This window comes from Geotrypetes seraphini, chromosome 1, assembly GCF_902459505.1.
Source record: "Geotrypetes seraphini chromosome 1, aGeoSer1.1, whole genome shotgun sequence".
NCBI classification, from domain to species: domain Eukaryota; kingdom Metazoa; phylum Chordata; class Amphibia; order Gymnophiona; family Dermophiidae; genus Geotrypetes; species Geotrypetes seraphini.
In genome coordinates, this window is record NC_047084.1 from 123,357,611 (window position 1) to 123,380,861 (window position 23,251).

The 23,251-nt window shown below is 45.3% G+C and overlaps 1 protein-coding gene across 4 annotated transcripts in view; it reads right to left on the reverse strand.

Moving 5' to 3' along the window:
- Window positions 1-23,251, reverse strand: part of LOC117357318 (NACHT, LRR and PYD domains-containing protein 3-like) — a 191,077-nt gene that overhangs the window by 113,552 nt on the left and 54,274 nt on the right. For all 4 annotated transcript variants that reach the window (XM_033937704.1, XM_033937711.1, XM_033937695.1 and 1 more), the window contains one exon: window positions 638-2,345. In XM_033937704.1, coding sequence (XP_033793595.1) covers window positions 638-2,345 — 1,708 coding nt within the window. The remainder of the gene's footprint in view (window positions 1-637; window positions 2,346-23,251) is intronic.

A 23,251-nucleotide genomic window follows, 5' to 3' on the forward strand; every position in this document is an offset into this window, starting at 1 on the left:
GTCATCAGCATAGAGGTAATATTGGAAGCCATGGGAGGAGATTAGAGCACCAAGAAAAGTGTACAGTAGATGGAGAAAAGAAGAAGTCCCAGGAATGAGTCCTAAGGTACACCAATAGATAGTGGAATGGCGGCAGAGGAAGATTGTCCAAAATGTATGCTAAAGGTGTGATGGGAAAGATAGGAAGAAACCAATGAGATAACAGAGCCCTGAAACCCAAGTGAGGACAGCATATCAATGTGTAGGCGATGATCTACATTGTCAAAAGCCATAGATAGATGAAGCAGGATAAAAATGGAGTAGAGGCCATTGGATTTGGCTAGGAGCAGGCCATTGGAGACTCTAGTATGAGCAATTTCAGTAGAATAAAGAGGGAAAAAGCCCGACTGAAGCAGGATAGCTCAAGACAAAAGAAAGTCAAAACAATGGCAGTGAACAACACATTCAAGTATCTTGGATAAAAAGGGGAGGAGGGAGATGGGTTAAAGAAATAACTGCTGTCAGGTAATTACTGGTAAGAATGGGAAACCCTAAAAGACATTGTATTTAAGGCTTAGTACATCTTACGAGATATACAATATGTGAGTATGTTTACTTGTATACTTGAGATTTGAAAATCATTCACTTGACGTCTTACCATAACTCAGAACACTTGTGAAGCACAGGAACCAGCCTTCTCAAGCTCTCAGCTGTGATCTGACAGTACTGCAGGTTGAGGATCCCAATCAGCTCACAGAGTTCAAAGGCCCAGGCTAACAAGTAACAGTCCACAGGGCTCAGGCTTGTCTTGCTGAAGTTAATGTTCCTGATCTTAGTGACTATGGCCTGTGTCAGTCCTTTATTCTGACACTCATACAGACAGTGAAAGGCATTCAACAGCTTCCTCTTGTTTCTCATCTTCTTCAGCAACCTCTTTCCCACCCAGTCAATGACTCTGCAGGTAGTGGCATGGGGTAGTTCCCCAAAAAATGGCTCAAGCTTTTGATACCATGGGCAGGACAGGCCAGCAAAGAAGCGGAGGAAGATTTCAAATTTGCCATCTTTGATGCTGCTAGCCCTGTCCAGGAGCTGTGTGACCTTATCAGGAGGAGTGCATATGAAACGAGTCAGAGCAGCAATGAACTCCTGGACAGTGAGATGGAAGAAGGAATAGGCCTCTCTTTGCAGGGAATGTTCTGTCTGCAGGAACTCCATAAGGAAGCCAGAGAGGAACTGGGAGGGCTGCAGTGAATGCTCTTGCAGGTGGCTCTCACTGAAGACAATGACTCGTTCAGATATTCCCTGATAAGCCATGTCTCCTAACCGGAGTAGGACATCCTGCGAGTTGCTCTGTTCTCGAGTGTGATTCTGCAGAATGTTATAGATGTAGTTGGAGAAGAGTTCAGTGATGGTCCTGGGGCGCTGAAGATGCTCCCCAGCAGCCTCCTTGAAAGTATGCTGCAGGGAGCAGCAGATGATCCAGCAGTATGAGGGGTTATAACACATGGTGTACAGAATGTCATTTTGCTCCACATAGCGGAAAGCTTCTTCTCCAATTACTTCTGTATCATAGAAATTCAGAAAGTATTGTTTCCTTTGCTCAGCACTGAAGCCCAATATCTCTGCATGAAGGTGGATGACAGATTTCTTCAGGGATTTTAGCACTGTGGGGCGGGTAGTGATCAGCACTGAACTTCCGTTTAGCACCTTCCCTTGGATAAGACAACGCACAATGTCAGCAATGGGGCAGAGGGTCACAGGGTCAGGACACAAGCTGACACCTGGATTACAGCCAGAGGAATCTATAAAGCTAATCGAAGTCCTGAACTCATCCAAACCATCAAATATAAACAGCAGGTTGGAGGGGTCCTGCAGGATCATGTCCAGGTCCCTGCCAAGGTATGGGTAACAGTCCAGAATCAGAGTCCTGATATTGGTGCTGCCATAAGAGTTCAGATCCCTGAATTTGAAATGAAAAATGAAATGGAACTGAGGATAAATCTTGTCCATGGCCCAATCATAGACAATTTTCTGTAGTAAGGTAGTCTTCCCAATACCAGCTACCCCACTGATAGCCACTGAGGTAGATCTACTTTCAATCCCAAAGCAGCTTCTGAAGATCTGATGATGCTTGAGGGTCTCTAGCTCTTTCTTAATCACCTGTTGTCGCCACCGCTCATGGTCTCGGCCCCTAACCAGCAGCTCATGCTCTACCACCCTCATCTCTCGTAGTGAGGAGATCACAACCAGGTCAGTATAGTGATCCTCCAGCAGGAAGCTCTGTACCTTTTCTCGGCCACCTATTGAATTCATCACCAGTTTCTGGTTTCTATCCCTTAGAGTTTTCTTGTGAAACCGATGAGCTTCTAAAACATAATAGAGATATCTGAGCATCTGAAATATATACAGTCTAACAGTGCATTCAGCATATCATTCTTTCTAGAGTACAGCATTTTTAAGGTTAAGGGGCTCATTTTCAAAGCGCATGGATGACTCAAAATGGTCTAAAAAAAGTCCATCTTCCAAAAGCATCCAGATTGTGATTTTGGAATGAGAGAATTTGGATATCCTACACTGCAGCTCCCTGACCAAAAACTGCTTTTATAAACTCAGTCTAATTCGTTCCATAAACTCAGTCTTAGAACCCATCTCTATTCAAATTCAAATTCAGTCTTTGATCATTTCAAATATAGACTATTATAATTCACTCTACCATGGAATAACCCAAAAAGAAATCTGCTGAATGCAATTAATTCAAAATACAGCGATTAAACTCATCAACGCCAAGAAATGTAAGGAAATCTCGGAAGCGGTAATCCATGCAAAGCCTACACCTTGAATGGAGAAACTTTAACCAGGACTACAGCAGAACGAGATTTAGGAGTAATCATCAGTGCAGACATGAAAACTGCCACTCAAGTGGAGAAGGCTTCATCTAAGGCATGGCAGATGATAGGTTGTATCAAGAGAAGCTTTGTCAGCAGGAAACCTGAAGTCATAATGCCATTGTACAGAGCCATGGTGAGACCTCATCTGGAATACTTTGTGCAATTCTGGAGGCCACACTACCGTAAAGATGTGCTCAGAATTGAATCGGTTCAGCGGATGGCCACCAGGATGGTCTCGGGGCTCAAGGGTCTCACGTACGAAGAAAGACTGAACAAACTGCAGCTCTACACCCTCGAAGAGCGTAGGGAAAGGGGAGACATGATTGAGACAGTTAAGTACATCACGGGACGTGTCGAGGTGGAAGATGATATCTTTCTTCTCATAGGACCCTCGACCACAAGGGGACATCCGCTCAAACACAGGGGAGGGAAGTTTCGTGGAGACGCCAGGAAGTACTTCTTCACGGAAAGAGTGATTGAGCATTGGAACAAGCTTCCAGTGCAGATGATTGAGGCCAGCAGCATCCCAGACTTTAAGAATAAATGGGATACCTATGTGGATTCCCTACAAAGGTCAAGTCAAGGAATAGGGTCGCTAGGATATAGACTTGAAGGAGCGGGTCAGTAGAGTGGCTGTATGATTAAGGGGGTCAGTAGACTTAAAGGGGTGGGTCAATAGAGTGGGCAGACTTGATGGGCTATAGCCCTTATCTGCCGTCATCTTTCTATGTTTCTATGTTTCTATCCATAAAGCTAAAAAATATGACCATGTCACCCCCCTACTTTGAGATTCTCAATGGTTACCAGTCTCTCATAGGACAACTTATAAGATTCTTCTCTTAGTCTTTAAGATCAAGATTTCTCATCTGCCTGCCTTCCTAGATAAATATATTATCCCACATACCCTTCCAGGGCCTTCAGGTCCACTAACCAGAATCTATTAACAGTTCCTTCAATCAAGGATTTATATTATACTAGAAACACAATTTTCTCTGTTGTTGCGCCCTCTCTGGAATGCAATGCCATCGAACCTTTGCTCTGAAAATTCCCTAAACAAGTCTAAAACACACCTTAAAACATTCCTCTTTAAAGACGCTTATCAAAATTCCAACTGAATTCCCAAATAAAACGGTAAAATTAAAACGCTTTCAGGAAGCAATACCCCATTTCTTCCTCTTATTCTATCCTTCCCTTCTTCCCTTCCTTTTATTTTTATTTATACCATGTATTTTAAAAAACTCTCTCTCCCCCTTTCTTTCCTTTTGTCCCATACCCATTGTAATCAAATCTATGTTTTGATCTCAATCCCATTTTTATTTAAACTTTTTTTTTTATATATACATAATTTTAATATTTTAAATAATTTTCTTACTTTTTATTATTGTAAACCAACCATCTTTCTCCTTACATACTCTCTGACATCTCAACCTTTCTCTTTACAGAAATAAATCCCTCTAACTTGGAAATGGCAGGGAGGACACGGAGTACCAAAGCTACTATCAAGAACGACACTCAAGCATCCGGAGGGACCCAGGGGATGGTCGAGGTCTGTACACAGAAGGCAGAGGGCGACAAGGATCAGAGGGCAGAGGTCTCAGTGCAGACCGAGACCTTCCCCCCCCCCCTCCCAAAGTGCACTACAGTCTCTACGCAGACAGAGGAGCTGGGAAACTTAGGCGAGGATATCTTGCAGGAACTACTGAGCCTCGGGGAGGAGGTAAAGTGCCTGAGGAGCATAAGGGATGACGAGGCCTTCATCGATGACGCCATCCTGGAACTGTCACACATCACAGAGAGAACCCACGACAGGTCCATCCTCGACACGCCCAAACCTACAGCACTAAACACAACGATTGGAGTACAGGAGATGATTGGAGATGCTGGCCCCTGGCAACTAGTAACCTCCTCTAAGGGCAAGCGAAATAAACCCACCTCATTCTCACTCTCTTCTTCTTTTTCTCTTCAACAGGATAGCCCTTCATCAATACCACAGCTAACTCTCAGAAATAGATTTCAGATCTTACAGGATGGAACCACCGAGGAAATAGCAGAAGAGGCTCATGAGGATACCCAGCTCACAACGTCAAATCCAGAGCACGCAGACCGGCCCCCTCGGAAGGAACGAAGAGTGGTAGTCATTGGTGACTCCATGCTAAAGGGCACCGAGGGACCAATTTGCAGGCCTAATTTGCAGTCAAGAAAGGTCTGCTGTCTCCCTGGAGCCAGGATCCAAGATATTACCACTAGCCTAGACAAAATTCTAAAGCCTAATGATCATTTTCCCATGTTTCTCATCCATATAGGCACAAACGACACTGCTAGGAATGCCACAGAGAACATCCCCAGAGATTTTGGAGCGCTGGGAAAGAAGTTGAAGCAGATAGGAGCACAGGTGGTCTTTTCATCAATTCTTCCAGTAAGAAACAAAGGCAGAGCTAGAGAAGAGCGTATTCAACGGAATAACGAATGGCTCAGAGAATGGTGCATAGAAATGAACTTTGGATTCCTAAACCACGGCGAGACGCTCCAGGGACTACAAGGACCAGACGGACTCCACCTAACCAGAAGAGGTAGAAACGTATTTGGACATCGATTGGCCCGCCTACTCCATAGGGCTTTAAACTAGGTAAGTTGGGGGAGGGTACATGGCAACTCAACTTCAATACCAAAAAATGCAAAGTTATGCACCTGGGCAGCCAGAATCCATGCAAGTCTTATACCCTTAATGGCGAGATCCTAGCAAAAACGGTAGCAGAACGAGACTTGGGGGTAATCGTCAGTGAGGACATGAAGTCTGCCAATCAAGTGGAGCAGGCTTCGTCCAAGGCAAGACAAATCATGGGCTGCATACGAAGGGGTTTCGTCAGTCGTAAGGCGGAAGTCATTATGCCATTGTATAGATCCATGGTGAGGCCCCACCTGGAATACTGTGTGCAATTCTGGAGGCCGCATTATCGCAAGGATGTGCTGAGACTGGAGTCGGTGCAAAGAATGGCCACCCGGATGGTCTCGTGACTCAAGAATCTACCATACGAAAAACGGCTTGACAAATTACAGCTATACTCGCTCGAGGAGCGCAGAGAGAGGGGGGACATGATCGAGACGTTCAAGTATCTTACGGGCCGCATCAAGGCGGAGGAAGATATCTTCTTTTTCAAGGGTCCCACGACAACAAGAGGGCATCCGTTGAAAATCAGGGGCGGGAAACTACGAGGTGACACCAGGAAATTCTTTTTCACTGAAAGAGTGGTTGATCGCTGGAATAGTCTTCCACTACAGATGATTGAGGCCAGCAGCGTGCCTGATTTTAAGGCCAAATGGGATCGGCACATGGGATCTCTTCACAGGGCAAAGGTAGGGGAGGGACATTAAGGTGGGCAGACTAGATGGGCCGTGGGCCCTTATCTGCCGTCTATTTCTATGTTTCTATGTTACATACTTATATCCCAGAGCAGTAAGAAACCACCCTGAGGAGGCAAGTCACACTCACACTACCAAGTCTAAGGTAAGTACCAATGATATCCACAATAATTCAGGGAGAAATATCACTGATAATTTAGGAGCCACACTAACTCATAAAGTAAACCCTTCACAGATATGGAGGGCTATGTATGTTAATGCATACAGCTTGGGAAATAAAATTCTAGAATTAGAGACTGAGATAACAAACGCCGATCTTGACGTGATAGCGATATCCGAAACCTGGTTCATGGAATCGCATGGGTGGGATATGGTTATACCAGGGTACAACCTACTTCGTTGCGACCGAGTGGGTAAATTGGGAGGAGGAGTAGCGCTATACACTAAGGAAAGTATCAAAACCACCAGAATCACAGATGTTAGATACACCGGGGAAATCCCTCTGGGTGAACCTGGCCAGAGGGAATGAAAAATGCCTATACCTTGGGGTGATACATAGACCTCCCAGGCAACAGGAGGACAAAGACATGGAATTAATCGAGGACATAGAGAATATCACACTGCGCGGGGACTCAGTAATGCTAGGAGACTTCAACATGCCAGATGCAGATTGGAACACACTCTCTGCGACTACGGAAGGAAAAGTGACTAGTGGAGTCCCTCAGGATTCGGTGCTGTGGCCAATCCTGTTCAATATGTTTGTGAGTGACATTGCTGAAGGGTTAGAAGGAAAAGTGTGCCTTTTTGCAGATGATACCAAGATTTGTAACAGAGTAGACACCGAAGAGGGAGTGGAAAATATGAAAAAGGATCTGCAAAAGTTAGAGGAATGGTCTAATGCCTGGCAACTAAAATTCAATGCAAAGAAATGCAGAGTAATGTATTTGGGGATTAATAATAGGAAGGAACTGTATATGCTGGGAGGAGAGAAGCTGATATGCACGGACGGGGAGAGGGACCTTGGGGTTATAGTGTCCGAAGATCTAAAGGCGAAAAAACAGTGTGACAAGGCAGTGGCTGCTGCCAGAAGGATGCTGGGCTGTATAAAGAGAGGCGTAGTCAGTAGAAGGAAGAAAGTGTTGATGCCCCTGTACAGGTCATTGGTGAGGCCCCACTTGGAGTATTGTGTTCAGTTTTGGAGACCGTATCTGGCGAAAGACGTAAGAAGACTTGAGACGGTCCAGAGGAGGGAGACGAAAATGATAGGGCTTGCGCCAGAAGACATATGAGGAGAGACTGGAAGCCCTGAATATGTATATCCTAGAGGAAATGAGAGACAGGGGAGATATGATTCAGATGTTCAAATACTTGAAGGGTATTAACGTAGAACAAAATCTTTTCCAGAGAAAGGAAAATGGTAAAACCAGAGGACATAATTTGAGGTTGAGGGGTGGTAGATTCAGGGGCAATGTTAGGAAATTCTACTTTACAGAGAGGGTAGTGGATGCCTGGAATGCGCTCCCGAGAGAGGTGGTGGAGAGTAAAACTGTGACTGAGTTCAAAGAAGCGTGGGATGAACACAGAGGATTTAGAATCAGAAAATAATATTAAATATTGAACTAGGCCAGTTACTGGGCAGACTTGCACGGTCTGTGTCTGTGTATGGCCGTTTGATGGAGGATGGGCAGGGGAGGACTTCAATGGCTGGGAGGGTGTAGATGGGCTGGAGTAAGTCTTAACAGAGATTTCGGCAGTTGGAACCCAAGCACAGTACCGGGTAAAGCTTTGGATTCTCGCCCAGAAATAGCTAAGAAGAAAAAAAAAAAAAAATTTAAATTGAATCAGGTTGGGCAGACTGGATGGACCATTCGGGTCTTTATCTGCCGTCATCTACTATGTTACTATATAAGAACATAAGAACTGCCGCTGCTGGTTCAGACCAGTGGTCCATCGTGCCCAGCAGTCCGCTCATGCGGCTGCCCTCTGCTCAAAGACCAGTGCCCTAACTGAGACTAGCTCTACCTGCGTACGTTCTGATTCTGCAGGAACTTGTCTAACTTTGTTTTGAATCCCCTATGTTCCCCTATGACAGACTCCAGAAGAGCGTTCCAGTTTTCTACCACTCTCTGGGTGAAGAAGAACTTCCTTACGTTCGTACGGAATCTATCCCCTTTCAATTTTAGAGCATGCCCTCTCGTTCTCTCTACCTTGGAGAGGGTGAACAACCTGTCCTTATCTACTAAGTCTATTCCCTTCAGTACGTTGAATGTTTCAATCATGTCCCCTCTCAATCTCCTCTGTTCGAGGGAGAAAAGGCCCAGTTTCTCTAATTTTTCACTGTACGGCAACTCCTCCAGCCCCTTAACCTTAGTCACTCTTCTCTGGACCCTGTCGAGTAGTACCGGGCCCTTCTTCATGTACGGTGACCAGTGCTGGACGAAGTACTCCAGGTGAGGACGCACCATGGCCTGGTACAGCGGCATGATAACCTTCTCTGACCTGTTCGTGATCCCCTTGTTTATCATTCCTAGCATTCTGTTTGCCCTTTTCGCCACCGCCGTACATTGCGCGGACGGCTTCATCAACTTGTCAATCAGAACTCCCAAGTTTCTTTCCTGGGAGATCTCTCCAAGTACCACCCTCGATTCCATGGCTCTCAATCTTCCAAAGTAGTCGTTCATGCGGAACCTTGTCGAACGCCTTCTGAAAATCCAGATAGACAATGTCGACCGGGTCACCCTTGTCTATCTGCCTGTTTACTCCCTCAAAGAAGTGCAGTAAGTTTGTCAAACAAGATCTGCCTTTGCTGAAACCATACTGGCTGATCCTCATCAGACCGTGTCTGTCAAGGTGATCAATGATGCAATCCTTTATCAGCGCCTCTACCAGCTTTCTCAGTACCGAGGTCAGACTTACCGGTTTATAGTTTCCTGGATCTCCCCTCGAACCTTTTTTGAAGATTGGCGTAACATTCGCCACCTTCCAGTCTTCCAGAATCTTTCCCGATTTTATCAACAGATTGGCTATTAGTTGAAGCAGTTCAGCTATAGTCCCTTTCAGTTCCCTGTTGACCCTCAGATGGATGCCATCCGGTCCCAGGGATTTATCGCACTTGAGCCTATTGATCTGCCTGCATACCGCTTCTAGACTGACCGTCAACCCTGTTAGTTTCCCATCTTTATTTCCAGCATATAGCCTGATGGGTTCCGGTATGCTGTGTATATCCTCTTCGGTAAATACAGATGCAAAAAATGTGTTCAGTTTGTCAGCGATGGCGTTATCCTCCTTTAGCACTCCCTTTAGTCATTGGTCATCCAACGGTCCCACCACTTCCTTCGCAGGTCGTTTTCCCTTAATATATCGAAAGAACGGCTTGAAGTTTTTTGCCTCCTTGGCTAATTCCTTATTAAAAGGGGCATATCTTAAGGACATAAGGCGTCTTCAACTTATACAAAACACAGCAATAAAAATAATTTCAGGTTCAAAAAAATTTGACCACGTTACACCTTTGTTGCAAAGAGCTCACTGGTTGCCAATAACATATAGGATTACTTATAAAATAGCCCTTTTAGTCTTCAAGACAATAAAGACCAACACACCAGCATTTATAGACAGGCTTCTGATTCCATATAGTTCATCAAGAGTTCTTAGATCATCCTCCCAGTTTACCCTTAATGTTCCCTCCTTAAAAATTATCGGAACACGCCGTGCTACTATTTTTTCTGTAACAGCTCCAATGATTTGGAATTCTCTTCCATTATACTTAAGACTCGAACAAGACTTGCAGAAATTTAAAAGTAGCTTAAAGTGTCTTCTTTTTAAAGAAGCCTTTAACTGAAAAAAAAAAAATAACAATAAAGTTCATTGCAGCTGTAATACCTTAAGATTACTATCTTCCCCTAAAACTAGATTACTAACAGCCTTTCCTTTGATCCTTCTTCTGCCATTAATACTCTTCCCCCTACTCTCCTATTGTACTTCCCTTTTATGTACTTTTTCTTCAAAAATTGTATTTCTACCCCTCTTTCCAGCAAATGTCACGCCCATTTTTAAGAAGGGATCAAGGGGTGACCCGGGAAACTACAGGCCTGTGAGCTTGACCTCAGTTCCGGGAAAGATGATGGAAGCAATGGTAAAGGACACAATCTGCGAACACATAGAAAAAAATGGACAACTGAAGGCGAGCCAGCATGGCTTCTGCAAGGGAAGGCCGTGCCTCACAAACTTGCTGTACTTCTTCGAGGGAATAAACAGCCAGATGGATAAGGGGGAATCCATAGACATCATTTACCTTGACTTCCAAAAAGCCTTCGACAAGGTACCTCACGAACGGCTACTAAAAAAGTTGTGGAACCACGGGGTGCAAGGGGATATCTACCGATGGATCAAACACTGGTTGGCAGGCAGGAAACAGAGGGTTGGAGTAAAGGGCCAATACTCAGACTGGCAATGGGTACGAGCGGAGTTCCACAGGGGTCGGTGCTAGGACCTCTATTGTTCAATATATTTATTGACGATCTGGAGACGGGGACAAAATGTGAGGTTATCATATTTGCTGATGACACCAAACTCTGCAGCAGGGTTAGGAACACGGAAGACTGTGAAAACCTGCAAAGGGACCTAACGAGACTGGAAGACTGGGCAAATAAGTGGCAAATGAGTTTTAACGTAGAGAAATGCAAAGTCATGCATGTAGGGAAAAAGAACCCGATGTTCAACTACAAAATGGGGGGAATACCACTAGGGGTGAGTAACTTTGAAAGGGATCTGGGGGTGATGGTTGACACATCACTGAAACCATCGGCGCAATGTGCGACAGCCTCAAAGAAAGCAAACAGAATGCTGGGCATCATCAAAAAGGGTATCACAACCAGGACGAAGGAAGTCATCATGCCGCTGTATCGCGCAATGGTGCGCCCGCACCTGGAGTACTGTGTTCAATACTGGTCGCCGTACCTCAGAAAGGACATGGCGGTACTCGAGGGAGTGCAGAGGAGGGCGACTAAACTGATAAAAGGTATGGAAAATTTCTCTTACGCTGACAGGTTAAAAACGCTGAGGCTGTTCTCTCTGGAGAAGAGGAGACTTAGAGGGGACATGATAGAAACCTTCAAAATCCTAAAGGGCATAGAGAAAGTGAATAAGAACAGATTCTTCAAACTGTGGGGAGCCACAAGCACTAGGGGTCACTCAGAGAAATTGAAAGGGGACAGGTTTAGAACAAATGCTAGGAAGTTCTTTTTTACCCAGAGGGTGGTGGACACATGGAACAAGCTTCCGGAGGAGGTGATAAGCCAGAACTCTGTACAGGGGTTCAAGGAAGGTTTGGATAGGTTCCTGGAGGATAAGGGGATAGAGGGGTACAGATAGAAGTGGTAGGTTATAGAAGTGGTCAGTAAACACTTCACAGGTCGCGGACCTGATGGGCCGCCGCGGGAGCGGACCGCTGGGCAGGATGGACCTCTGGTCTGACCCAGTGGAGGCAACTTCTTATGTTCTTATGTTCTTATGTTTCCTATTGTTTCCCGTGGTTTTAAAGTCAATTACCCTGTAGGTCTGATTAATATATTATGTATATTGTGATTTCTTTATGAAAAGTATGTTTTATTAAATTTTCAGTACAGAACACAAACTCAAGAACACAGTGTATGATACCATAGACCAAATGAGTACAACAATCCATACCAAAAACACTCCCATCCCCCCAACCCACCCACCCAATTCCTCAAATGATAATTCACCCAATGTGTCATATACCAGTGGAGATCAAACATTCAACAAGTGGCTTCGAGCTCTAGGTGTCAAGGTGTTCCAGAATGGCTCCCAACATGAACAGTATGCTTTCCCCATCACTGAGTCCCAGGAAGAGAAGCGTAAGCGCTCCATTGAAGCATGTTGGAGCATCAATACACGCCAATGTGTCAGCGTAGGTGTGTCCGAAGATATCCAGCAATGAAGCACCACTTTCTTCCCCAAAAGGATGGCGCGGTCCAAAAAATTCCTGAAACCCCTCGGAGCAGCTCTGGGAAGGGACTCCAATGTGAACAGCATTATTGGAGAAAAGAGATAATTATAGCTCCACATTCCCGCTATGTGGCGATGTACATGGTACCAAAATCGCTGCACCCTCTCACAAGACCAAAATTGGTGTCCAAGCGTAGCTGGGGAATGATGACATTTTAAGCAGCAGTCAGAGTCACTCAAAGACGCTCGATACATGTAAGAAGGCGATCTGTAGAGTCTCAGCAGAAACTTATAATTCATTTCAATGAGTGTCACTTGTGGAGTCAAACGTGCTGTTTTGTGAAGACTTCTCTGTATGACTGATCCAGAGATTTCACAGGATAAATCCATCGACCATTTACTGGCATAAAAGTCATATGAAAGTTCGCCCAAGCACTCCTGCAGATGATGATGATGAAAGCGAAGCGGAATCTGCACCTGGGCTGACAGACTCAAAGCTTCAGAGATCAATTCCATGCACCTATCAGTGAGACAGTCCCTCGGCAGTGTGCGTACATATGAGGACAATTGATGATAAGAATACCATGACTGTGGAGTCCAGTGAGTATCTCTTTGAAGAGAATCTAGCGTTCTCAATTCTCCATTAGAGCGAACCATTTGAAATAAGTAGCAATTAGAGGGCCGAGACCAAATAGAAGCCGGCCCAGAGAAAAGTCCAGGAAGAAAGTCTTCGTTGCCCCGCAAAGGCAGATATGGTGTTACAGTGGATGAAATAGGAATATGTCGACAGAGAATCTTCCACAGACGTCTCAACGGCTGAAGAAAAAGGCGCCAGGCCGCCAATGACTTTCGAGGTAAACGTTTGGTATGTAGCAGATAGCTAAAGTGATAGGGGTCACAAAGAGATAATTCCTGAGTTGTCGCTGAAAAATGATGGGTACCACGAAACCAATCGTTCAAATGTCTCATCTGACAAGCCTGCGATAGCAGACGGAGACTTCGCAATCCCAAGCCTCCCCTGTCTCTTGGTCGAGTCATATGAGATAAAGACATCCTCGCCCTCTTCCCATTCCACAGATAAAGTTGTAAGTGTTTCCCCACCTCTTTATCATGTTTGACCGAAAGCAACACAGGCAACATTTGAAATACATACAGCCATTGAGGCACCAATACCATGTTATATAATGCTATCCGCCCCAGCAAGGAAAGCGGGTACACCCTCCAATTGTGCAGTTTTTGCTTCGTGACAGTTAAAAGAGGTTCTATATTCAAAGAGTATAGTTGAGTAAGGTCAGGAGAAATAAGTATTCCCAAGTATTTCAGACATCCCGATGCCCACGTAAGAGGAAAGGGTCCCCTCCAATCTATCGGGATGTCCGAAGATAATGGCAACACCATTGATTTTTGTTTGTTTAGGATCAAGCCAGAGTACATGCTGTATTCATCCAGAAGATCCAAAGCCCGTTTAAGAGATCTTTGTGGATCACCCAATGTCAGTAAGAGGTCATCCGCAAAGGCCAAAACTCGTAACTGGGAGTCACCCTCTGGCAGGCCCTGTAAATCAGCGTCACAGAGAAGGGAACGTAAAAAGGGATCCAGATAGAGAAGAAAAAGAAGAGGGGAAAGCGGACTACCCTGACGAGTACCCCTGGCTATTGGAAATGTGGACGTTCGAGTTCCGTTAATCAGTATGCTAGCAGTAGGGTCTTTATATAACAAGCGGACCATCTCATAATACCAACCCTCAATTCCCATGTAGGAGAGCACCTGGAAAAGAAAATTCCAATTGACCTGATCGAAAGCCTTAGCAGCATCAAGGCCTACCAGAATTCCCTTAACGCCCTGGTCTTGCGCACGCTGTATCGCAGTTAACAACCGGCGAACGTTAAGAACAGAATGACGCTGCTTCACAAAGCCAACCTGTTCCGGGACAATCAGATGTGGTAATAAATGCGCCAGCCTATTGGCCAATATTTTGTCCAATATCTTGAGATCTACATTAATAAGAGAAATCGGACGATACGATTCAAGGTCTCCCTCCGGCTTTCCCGGCTTTGGTATTAAGGTTATATGTGCATGGTTCGCACCAGCAGGGAACCCGCCCCCCTCCAAGGCCGCCGTGTAATAGGCTGCTAACGGCCCACATATTGAGGGAAATAAAAGTTTATAAAATTCGGGAGAATACCCGTCCGGCCCCGGAGAGGTGCCTTGTTTAAGTTGTTTCACCGCTTCCTGGAGTTCCTTCCCCTGTATAGGCCTATTCAAGTGTAGACGATCCTGAGAGGATAACCTGGGCACACCCGCATCTACCAAATAATCCATAACCTCTGGGCCCTCTAACGTTTCCCTTGTAGCGTAAAAGGAGGCATAATAGGCGCGAAAGCCCTCCGCTATCTCAGGTGTTGTAGTCACCTCTGCTCCCGAGGGAAGGAGGATGCGAGAGATATGGCGATTAGGTCGCTGTGTCCTAGTCAACGCTGCCAGTAGTCTACCATGCTTATTTCCAAAAGAGTAATAATGAAATTTAGCATGAGAAAGGTATCGCTGCGTACGTTCATGCAAGAGCGTATTCAAAGCAATATGCGCTGCGGTCATCGCCTCTCTCGATAGAGAAGAGGGATGAGCTAGGTATGTCCGCTTAGACGCACGATATTCCTTTTCCAATCTCAAAATCCCTTAAGAAATTCTTTTTCTCTGAGCCGCGACATAGGATATGATGTCCCCTCTAAGGACCGATTTAGCTGCCTCCCAAAACAATAATGGTGTGTCAACGTGTGGTGCATTAAAGTGGACATAGTCATCCCATTTAGTCTGAAGGTAAGCAATAAAGTCAGCATGTTTAGTCATATAAGAGGGAAAGCGCCATAACCCCCGGGATGTAAAGCCATCACCATGAAGAATGTCGACCCAAATAGGACAATGGTCCGACACAGAAAGCGGTCCAATCTCCGCCAAATGAACCTGCGAGAAAGAGGTTGTAGATAGCAATATGTAGTCTATTCGAGAGAATGTATTGTGGGCCCTTGATTGGTGTGTAAAATCGTGTTCCATAGGGTGTAAAAGACGCCAGGGGTCGGACAGAGCCAAAGTGTCACACAAGTAAGGAACCCCCCTAGTTATGCTAGATGACTGAGAAGTACCCGGTCCCGTTCTATCTAAGTCTGGGTCCATGACTTGATTTAAATCTCCCAGTAATATCAGAGGAGTGTCTGGGTCCCGAAGCCCATGGTGAACCAGAGAAGAAAAGAAAGCGTGATCATAATGATTCGGGGCATACACCACCAACAGGTGATAAGAGCAGCCAGACATGGTAAGTTTACACAAAAGGGTTCTCCCCGCTTCATCTCCAAATATACGTTCCACCCTGCCCGGGAATCCCTTCCTTATCAATAGTGCCACCCCTGCCTTCTTATTAGGCGAGGAAACGGAGATTACCTGCCCCACCCACCCCTTCTGTAATTTTGCATGTTCCAATTCCATAAGTCTGGTTTCCTGCAGACATGCCAGGTCAGCGTGATGATGTTTAAGGCGCTGAAGTAGCTTCGTTCTTTTTATTGGGGACGTGATACCACCCACGTTCCACGACACTATCCGAAAAGTTTTACCCCCCATTTACCACAAAGAATGCACCATTAGAAGCAGAGTCACCATATATTCCTCTCGGGCACCCAGCCCTCACCCAAGAGGAAAGAGGAAAATCCCCACCAGGTATTGCAGAAAAAAAATACCACTCAAAAAAACAAAGACACACTGGAATGTACTGTGAATAATCCCCCTTTTCCCTTCCCATCCCCCCAACCCCAACCCCAATTCCTCTCCCTCCCAACAAACCCCCCAAACCCCCACCTCTGCCCATCCCAAACACTACTAAAGTTCCTAATGCCAACCGGGCAATAGGAAGGGAGATCACACATATGAAGCCATCAAAACCCCCCCCCTTACAGTAAACAAGTAATCAGATATAGAGACATAAACTTCAGCCAGCCCTGTGCTGCAAACCTGGAACCACCTTTTTAGGTCAGTTAGTGCTAGAAACCAGCATGTCCAGAGTGTTCAAGGTGGAGAAGAGGAGGAGGGCTCCAGGTGATTAATAAAGTCTCCAGCTAAAGGTGCAGAGTCGAAAACGTGCCATTTTCCGTTGTGTTGAATTTTTAATACTGCCGGATATAAAAACATAAAGCGTCGTTTTTGTTCAACCAGTTGAGCACAGAGGGGGTGAAACGCCCTCCGCTTATCCGTTAAGGCCGCTGAATAGTCCTGGCCAATCCGCACTGGATGGGATTCGTAGGTCAAGGAGGCTCTCTTTGAGCGGTAGGCTCTCAGCAGTTCAACTTTGTGCCGGTAATTATGAAGTTTCCCGATCACCACTCTCGGCCGCTGGTCCGCCCCAACACGGGAGCCCACCCGATGTACCCGCTCAAACCGTGCGGGGCCCAGAGATGCAGGCATCGGCAGCTCACTGGCCAGCCACGACTCCACTACAGAGAGAAGTACAGAATCAGAAATTTGCTCCGGTAAGCCTATAAATCGTAAGTTGTCTCTGCGCGATCTGTTCTCCAGATCCTCGAGTTTTTCCTGGTGGGTATGTAGCTGGGCTTTAAGCGTCGCGACATCAGACGCCATGGAGGTGGCCTCGTCCTCTACCGTCGAAACTCTGGTTTCTAAAGCTGTAACTCGCATGGAGTGATCTTCCAATAGCGACTCTAATTTATTAAGTTGTAGTGAAATCTGCTCCATGCGAGGATCCAAAGCTTGCAGTATGACTTGTTGAAATTCCGTGCGCATTTCAGATGTAAACATCGGGTTAGTTGCACGAGGCTCCTCCGCCATTTTTTCCTCTCCAGCTTTGGCCTTCTCGCGGTCTTTTTTAGCGGTTTTGGAGGTCATGGCAGGCTGCGATCTCGCCAAAAATCTGTCCATGTAATAACAAGCCAGAAAGCTGATAAAAATTTTAGTATTCCCGCCGAGTTTGTCTCAAATTATGATTGCTGAGGGAACAGGGCTCTGGAGCTGGCGAGAGGTGCTACCGACCAGCTCACAGCATCACGTGATCTCCCCTTTGTGATTTCTTTAAAAATCATATTTTTATCTTTTGTACAACGCTTTGTAATTTGGAAAAGCGTTCAATCAAATATCATGAATAAACTATTTTTTCCTTGTAGTCTCTTTTGGACCCTCTTACTGCCTTTATGGCACCTGCATTGGTGCTGTTTGTGCTTATTCCAGTTTTTGTTCATTCTTGACCTTTTCCATTCCTTAAACAAAGTTTTCTTGTCTCAGATCGCTTCCTTCACCTCTACAGTGAGCCATGCCGATTCCTTGTTCTTTTTCCTCTTGGATCCCTTGTTCATACTGTGGCCGGGCCTGTCCCCAAGTAGATGGGAAAACCCGGCTCGAACCACAGGTCAGATTTATGTTGTGCCTTTTATATGGCTGGTTGCAGGAAAAACCCGGACAACGGACTTTCCCAGAAAGTTTCACCAGGTTTATTAATGTCCAAAAAAAATAAAAACGTTTAAACTGGGTAATTATTCCTCAAAGGCCACTCAGGACACTTGCACTGGCCTTTGGTTTGGGCACCTGACAATTCTTGTCAATCACAAAACAAAAAGTCATATTCAAGACAGTAACTCAAACGTGCCCTTAATTTATTTACTGTCCCATATTCCCTCTTGAGGATTACTGGCTTCTCCCTCAGCCACCGTTCCTTCTCACATCCAGCTGGACACGGCCAGTGCCAGCTCTAGGACTCCTTACATATTGCTTCAGTCCAAGTATTTAAAAAAATACAAACTTTTCTTTTCCTTGATTCTTCCTTTACCACGCTGTCCCCTCGAAGGACGTGCACAGCTCTGCCTGTCAAGCTGTGCGGGGCAAGCCTCCCTATGTTAAGGTCTTCAGTCCCAACCAATTATGCCCCTATCTTCCTTCAGGTTCAACTATTAGGGAAACTTGGCAAAAAGGAAGTTTGCAGAAATATTATCCCTTAATTAGGCAGGACGGTTTCAGCCTTGCTCATTGCCCTGCTGTGGCTCAGGTTTGAAATAACCCAGATTGGATTTCTTATAGGGAAGGATGGGATTCTCATACCTCACTCCCTCCTGTATCCATGCCCTCTTCAAACCACCCTTCCTCAGGAACACTACTCATCTCCCATTCAGCGTCTAGGGACTCAGGGCTGTTCCCCCAGACATTCAAATCAGGCTGTTCCTCCCATCCCCCTCTTTGCCTGCCTGCCAGCTCTCTTGAAACGTTTTCTCTCTAAGGGTAACCTCCCAGCCCTTCCTCCCAAGGCTTACTGGGCAAGGTACTATACCTCCTGGGGATTACATTTCCCCCCCTGCTGGGCTAGCCTCCTGGCAACGTTCCTGGATGGGGATTAGGAACCCTGTGGAAGCTGTGATCACGGTGTGTTGCTGGGCTCTCCCAATCAGAGCCAGCTGAGCCTCCTCCCCTCCTCTGCTGGGTTACCTTTTGAGGCTGCTTAGCCTGCAAACCCCGAGGGCTGACTCCACCCCCTTCTAAATTGGTTTCATGTTTCCTAGCTTGGGGAACGGAGTAATAGAGGAAATAGTTAGTTTTCAGTGCCCTCCCTGCCTGACTTTTGGGCTGTGACACAACCTGCCTTTTCTCTTTTCTCTCTTCTCTCTGGCTGGGCCAGCAGTTCTTTCTCTCTATCAGTGCTTGCAGGGTTAAGACTAGCACTCTGGATGGGTCTAGCCCTCTTTTGGATCGTGACAGGAGCTTCCCTGTCACAATACGCTGTATATACAGATTTTGGGTGACTGTGTCCTTAAAAAGGGACCACGCTTGCTCTAGTGTTTTTACAGTGCTTATCGTCTTCTTAATCTTCTTCCCCACCATGAGTCTCGTCCCATTGTAATTCCATTTTCAGAAGTTCAGTGCCATGGCCATCATTTTGGACCTATGTTTCGCCCCTGTGTCCAGGTTGAAGCGGATCATGTTGTGATCACTGTTTCCCAGCGTCCCTTCTACTTCTACACCTTGTGCCAGTCCTCGCAGTCCATTTAGAATTAAGTCCAGAATTGCATTTCCTCTCGTGATTTCCTTGGCAAGTTGTTCCAGGAAGCAATTGCTACAGTTTCCAGGAACTTGGTCTCTCTAGCACAGCTGGAGGAGCTCAGGTTCCATTCTATCCCCAGATAGTTGAAGTCACCCATGATAACTGCGTTGCCTCTCTTGCAGTTGCGTTTAATCTCGTCCGTCATTTCTCCATCAATTTCTTCAGACTATCCTGGGGGTCGGTAGTAGATGCTGATCTTCATTTCCAGTCCATTTGTTCCCAGAATTTTGACCCATAGAGACTCTAACTTATCCATCTGTTGTGGCATGTTCTCTCCAGTAGATTCAATTCCCTCTTTGACGTATATGGCAATGCCCCCACCTATTAATAAACTTGAAACTAAGTAGCAAGGGGGCATATTGTGGGTGTATTTTGGGCAGGACTAGGGAGACCCCAAAATTAGCACATCCAACAGTGATAATTGAATGGGAAGAAACGTTTTATTTAGACCAGTTTCAGTCATGCCCTGGATCTGACTAAGCAGCTGGAGGTATTAAGGCAAAAACCCCTCATGAATCCCCCAGTGACTGTTGTCCCTCCTCCTCTCCTGAAAGTGAAACCAGAAAGAAATAACAGGATCTATGACAGCATCGGGTATTTTGGGCATTCTGAATAAAGCAGAAAGCAGGTCTGAGCAGTAGCCTTGTGGTCAGTGTAGTAAATTGTGAACCATGGGATCCTAGTTCAATTCCCACTTAAACTAAAGCACCACAATGATTTCACTGAATGAAATTCATCTTGATTGGTTGGAAGTTTGATTGACTGGGGTGCAAAAAGAGTCGAACAAAAGATCCGGCGTGGATAACTAAAATAGTGAAGGAAGCGATAGGCAATAAGAAAAATTCACTCAGGAAATGGGAAAAGGACAAAACTGAGGGGAACTGGAAAGAGCACAGGAAGTATCAAAAAGAATGTCACTGAGTGGTTCGAAAAGCCAAAAGAGAGTATGAAGAGAGGCTAGCCAGGGAAGCACGAAATTTCAAACCATTCTTTAGATATGTTAAAGGGAAGCAACCGGATAGGGAGGAGGTGGGACCGCTGGACGACGGAGACAGGAATGGAGTGGTGAAGGAGGAGAAAGAAGTGGCAGAAAGACTTAACATGTTCTTTTTGTCTGTATTCACAAACGAAGACACATCCAACATACTGGAACCTGAGCAATTCTTCAATGGAAATCAAGCAGAAAAATTAACATCCATGGAAGTGAGCCTTGAAGATGTACGCAGGCAGATAGAAAAACTAAAAACTGACAAATCCCCCGGTCCGGACGGAATCCATCCAAGGGTTCTGAAGGAATTAAAGGAGGAAATAGCGGAACTACTGCAGCAAATTTGCAATTTATCCCTGAAAACAGGCATGATGCCGGAGGACTGGAAGATAGCCAACGTTACGCCCATCTTTAAAAAGGGATCAAGAGGTGACCCGGGAAACTACAGACCGGTGAATCTGACTTGGTTCCGTGGAAAATGGCGGAAGCACTGATAAAAGAAAACATCGATGAACATTTTGAAAAAAACAAACTTCTGATAACCAGCCAACATGGTTTCTGCAAGGGGAGATCGTGCCTAACGAACTTATTGCACTTCTTCGAAGGAATTAACAAACGGATGGACAAAGGAGACCCCATAGACATCATATATCTGGATTTCCAAAAAACCTTTGACAAGGTGCCCCATGAACGCCTACTTCGGAAACTGAAGAACCATGGGGTGGAAGGAGACGTACATAGATGGATCAGAAACTGGTTGGCGGGTAGGAAACAGAGGGTAGGAATGAAGGGCCACTCCTTGGACTGGAGGAGGGTCACGAGTGGTGTCCCGCAGGAGTCGGTGCTTGGGCCACTGCTATTTAATATATTTATAAATGATCTAGAAACAGGGACGAAGTGTGAGATAATAAAATTTGCGGACGACACCAAACTATTTAGTGGAGCTCGGACCAAAGAGGACTGCGAAGAATTGCAAAGGGACTTGAACAAACTAGGGGAATGGGCGACAAGATGGCAAATGAAATTCAATGTTGAGAAATGTAAAGTATTACATGTGGGAAGCAGAAACCCGAGGTACAACTATACTATGGGAGGGATGTTATTAAATGAGAGTACCCAAGAAAGGGACTTGGGGGTAATGGTGGACATGACAATGAAGCCGTCGGCACAGTGCGCAGCGGCCGCTAAGAAGGCAAACAGAATGCTAGGCATAATCAAGAAGGGTGATCCAAGATGGCCGACGGGACAGCTAGCTGAGCATCCCGTTTAGAACCGAGAGCGAGTACCTGGTTGTTTTTCTTCCTTTGCGGTGTTCACCTTCATCTAGTAATGCCGAAGAGAAGGGGACGAAGTGCCGCTGTAGCCTTGCGGCGCCCTGACCCCGCTAGACTCGGCAACATCGAGGAACTAATACGCCGGATGCAGAAGTGTCGGCGGTGGCGTCGGCTTCCCCGTCGGGAGCACTCGGTGGTGAGCAGGATGTGGTCTCCCCGGGCTTGGAAATATCGTTAAGCCCCGACTCCAGAACTTCACCCCCTCTTCCTCAGCATACCAGCTCCCCTCGGACAGTAGAGCCATCGGAGGTTGGTGAGCTCCTGTCCAGTGAGGCTATGGTCACCGGACAGGGGAGAATGGATGTGGACTCCTGTGTTGTGTGTCCGGTAACGGCTGAGGCTCAGAGCAGCAAGAGAGAATGCAGCTTCCAGGAGAACAGCATGCAGGAGGAAAGGTCAGCTATAGCTAATTTTCCTATTCAAAAAGAACAATTTGTTGAAATAGAGAAACCCAGAGAAATAACTCTTGAGGCGATATGGGATCTGGTGGCAGATTTGGCAAAATCTATAAAACCCCAAATTTCCCAAATTGAATCAAAGCTAAATATCCATGAAACAAATATTAAAGGCTTACAAACAGATTTTCAGGACCTTAAAAATTCAAATGTTGCCACCAAACAACTTAATGAAACGTTAATGAAAGACAATATAAATATGAGAAGAAAATTGGAAGCTTTAGATAATCTTTCTCATAATAATAATCTCAGGCTGATTAATTTTCCTAAAGTGCCAACAATATCCCCGAGAGAGATGATAAAAAGATATATGGTAGAAATTTTGGATATATCAGAAGAACTGCTTCCACCTTTAACTCAGGCTTATTATCTGCCTATTCGGAAAATTGAAGGACAACATCAACAATATCAAGAACCACAACAACTACCTATAGAGGTCCAACAGAATTTAAATGTTTCACTGATATTAGAACAGTCGGATAAGGAAATTGTGACACCAGCAACTTTATTTCTCACTGTTGCCTTGGCACCGGATAAAAACTGGTTGCTGAGACTTTACTTCAAAAATAAGTCAAAATAATTTTTGGGATTTAAAATACAAATATTTCCGGATCTGGCTCGAGATACCCAAAGGCGTCGTCGTGAATTTCTGATTTTGAAGCCGGGAGTTATCGCTCTTGGAGCCTCTTTCTTCTTAAGACACCCATGTAAATGTGTGATATTATATCAAAAGCAAAAATATGTTTTCTTTGAGCCTATACAACTGACAACCTTTCTGTCAGCTGCACACCTGAAAGCTGGGATTAATACAACATGAGTGTTCATTATTTGATTAGGTCACTTCCTTCAGCTAACTGTGTTCCTGTTTTTCTTCTTATTGATATATTACTAAGACTTTTGTAAGGCTCACCGTTTTACATCTTGGATCCATAATATGAGGACTTAAGGAGGAGATTAAGATTATTTTTCCTTTGATTACAATTATTGATTTGCTTGGAATGTGTTCTTTAATGCCTCTCCTTTCTGTACAAGTGTATACTTGATTGTTTATTTGAAAATTGATAAATAAATAATAATTAAAAAAAATAATCAAGAAGGGTATTACAACCAGAACGAAATAAGTTATCCTGCCGTTGTATCGGGCGATGGTGCGTCCGCATCTGGAGTACTGCGTCCAGTATTGGTCGCCGTACCTTAAG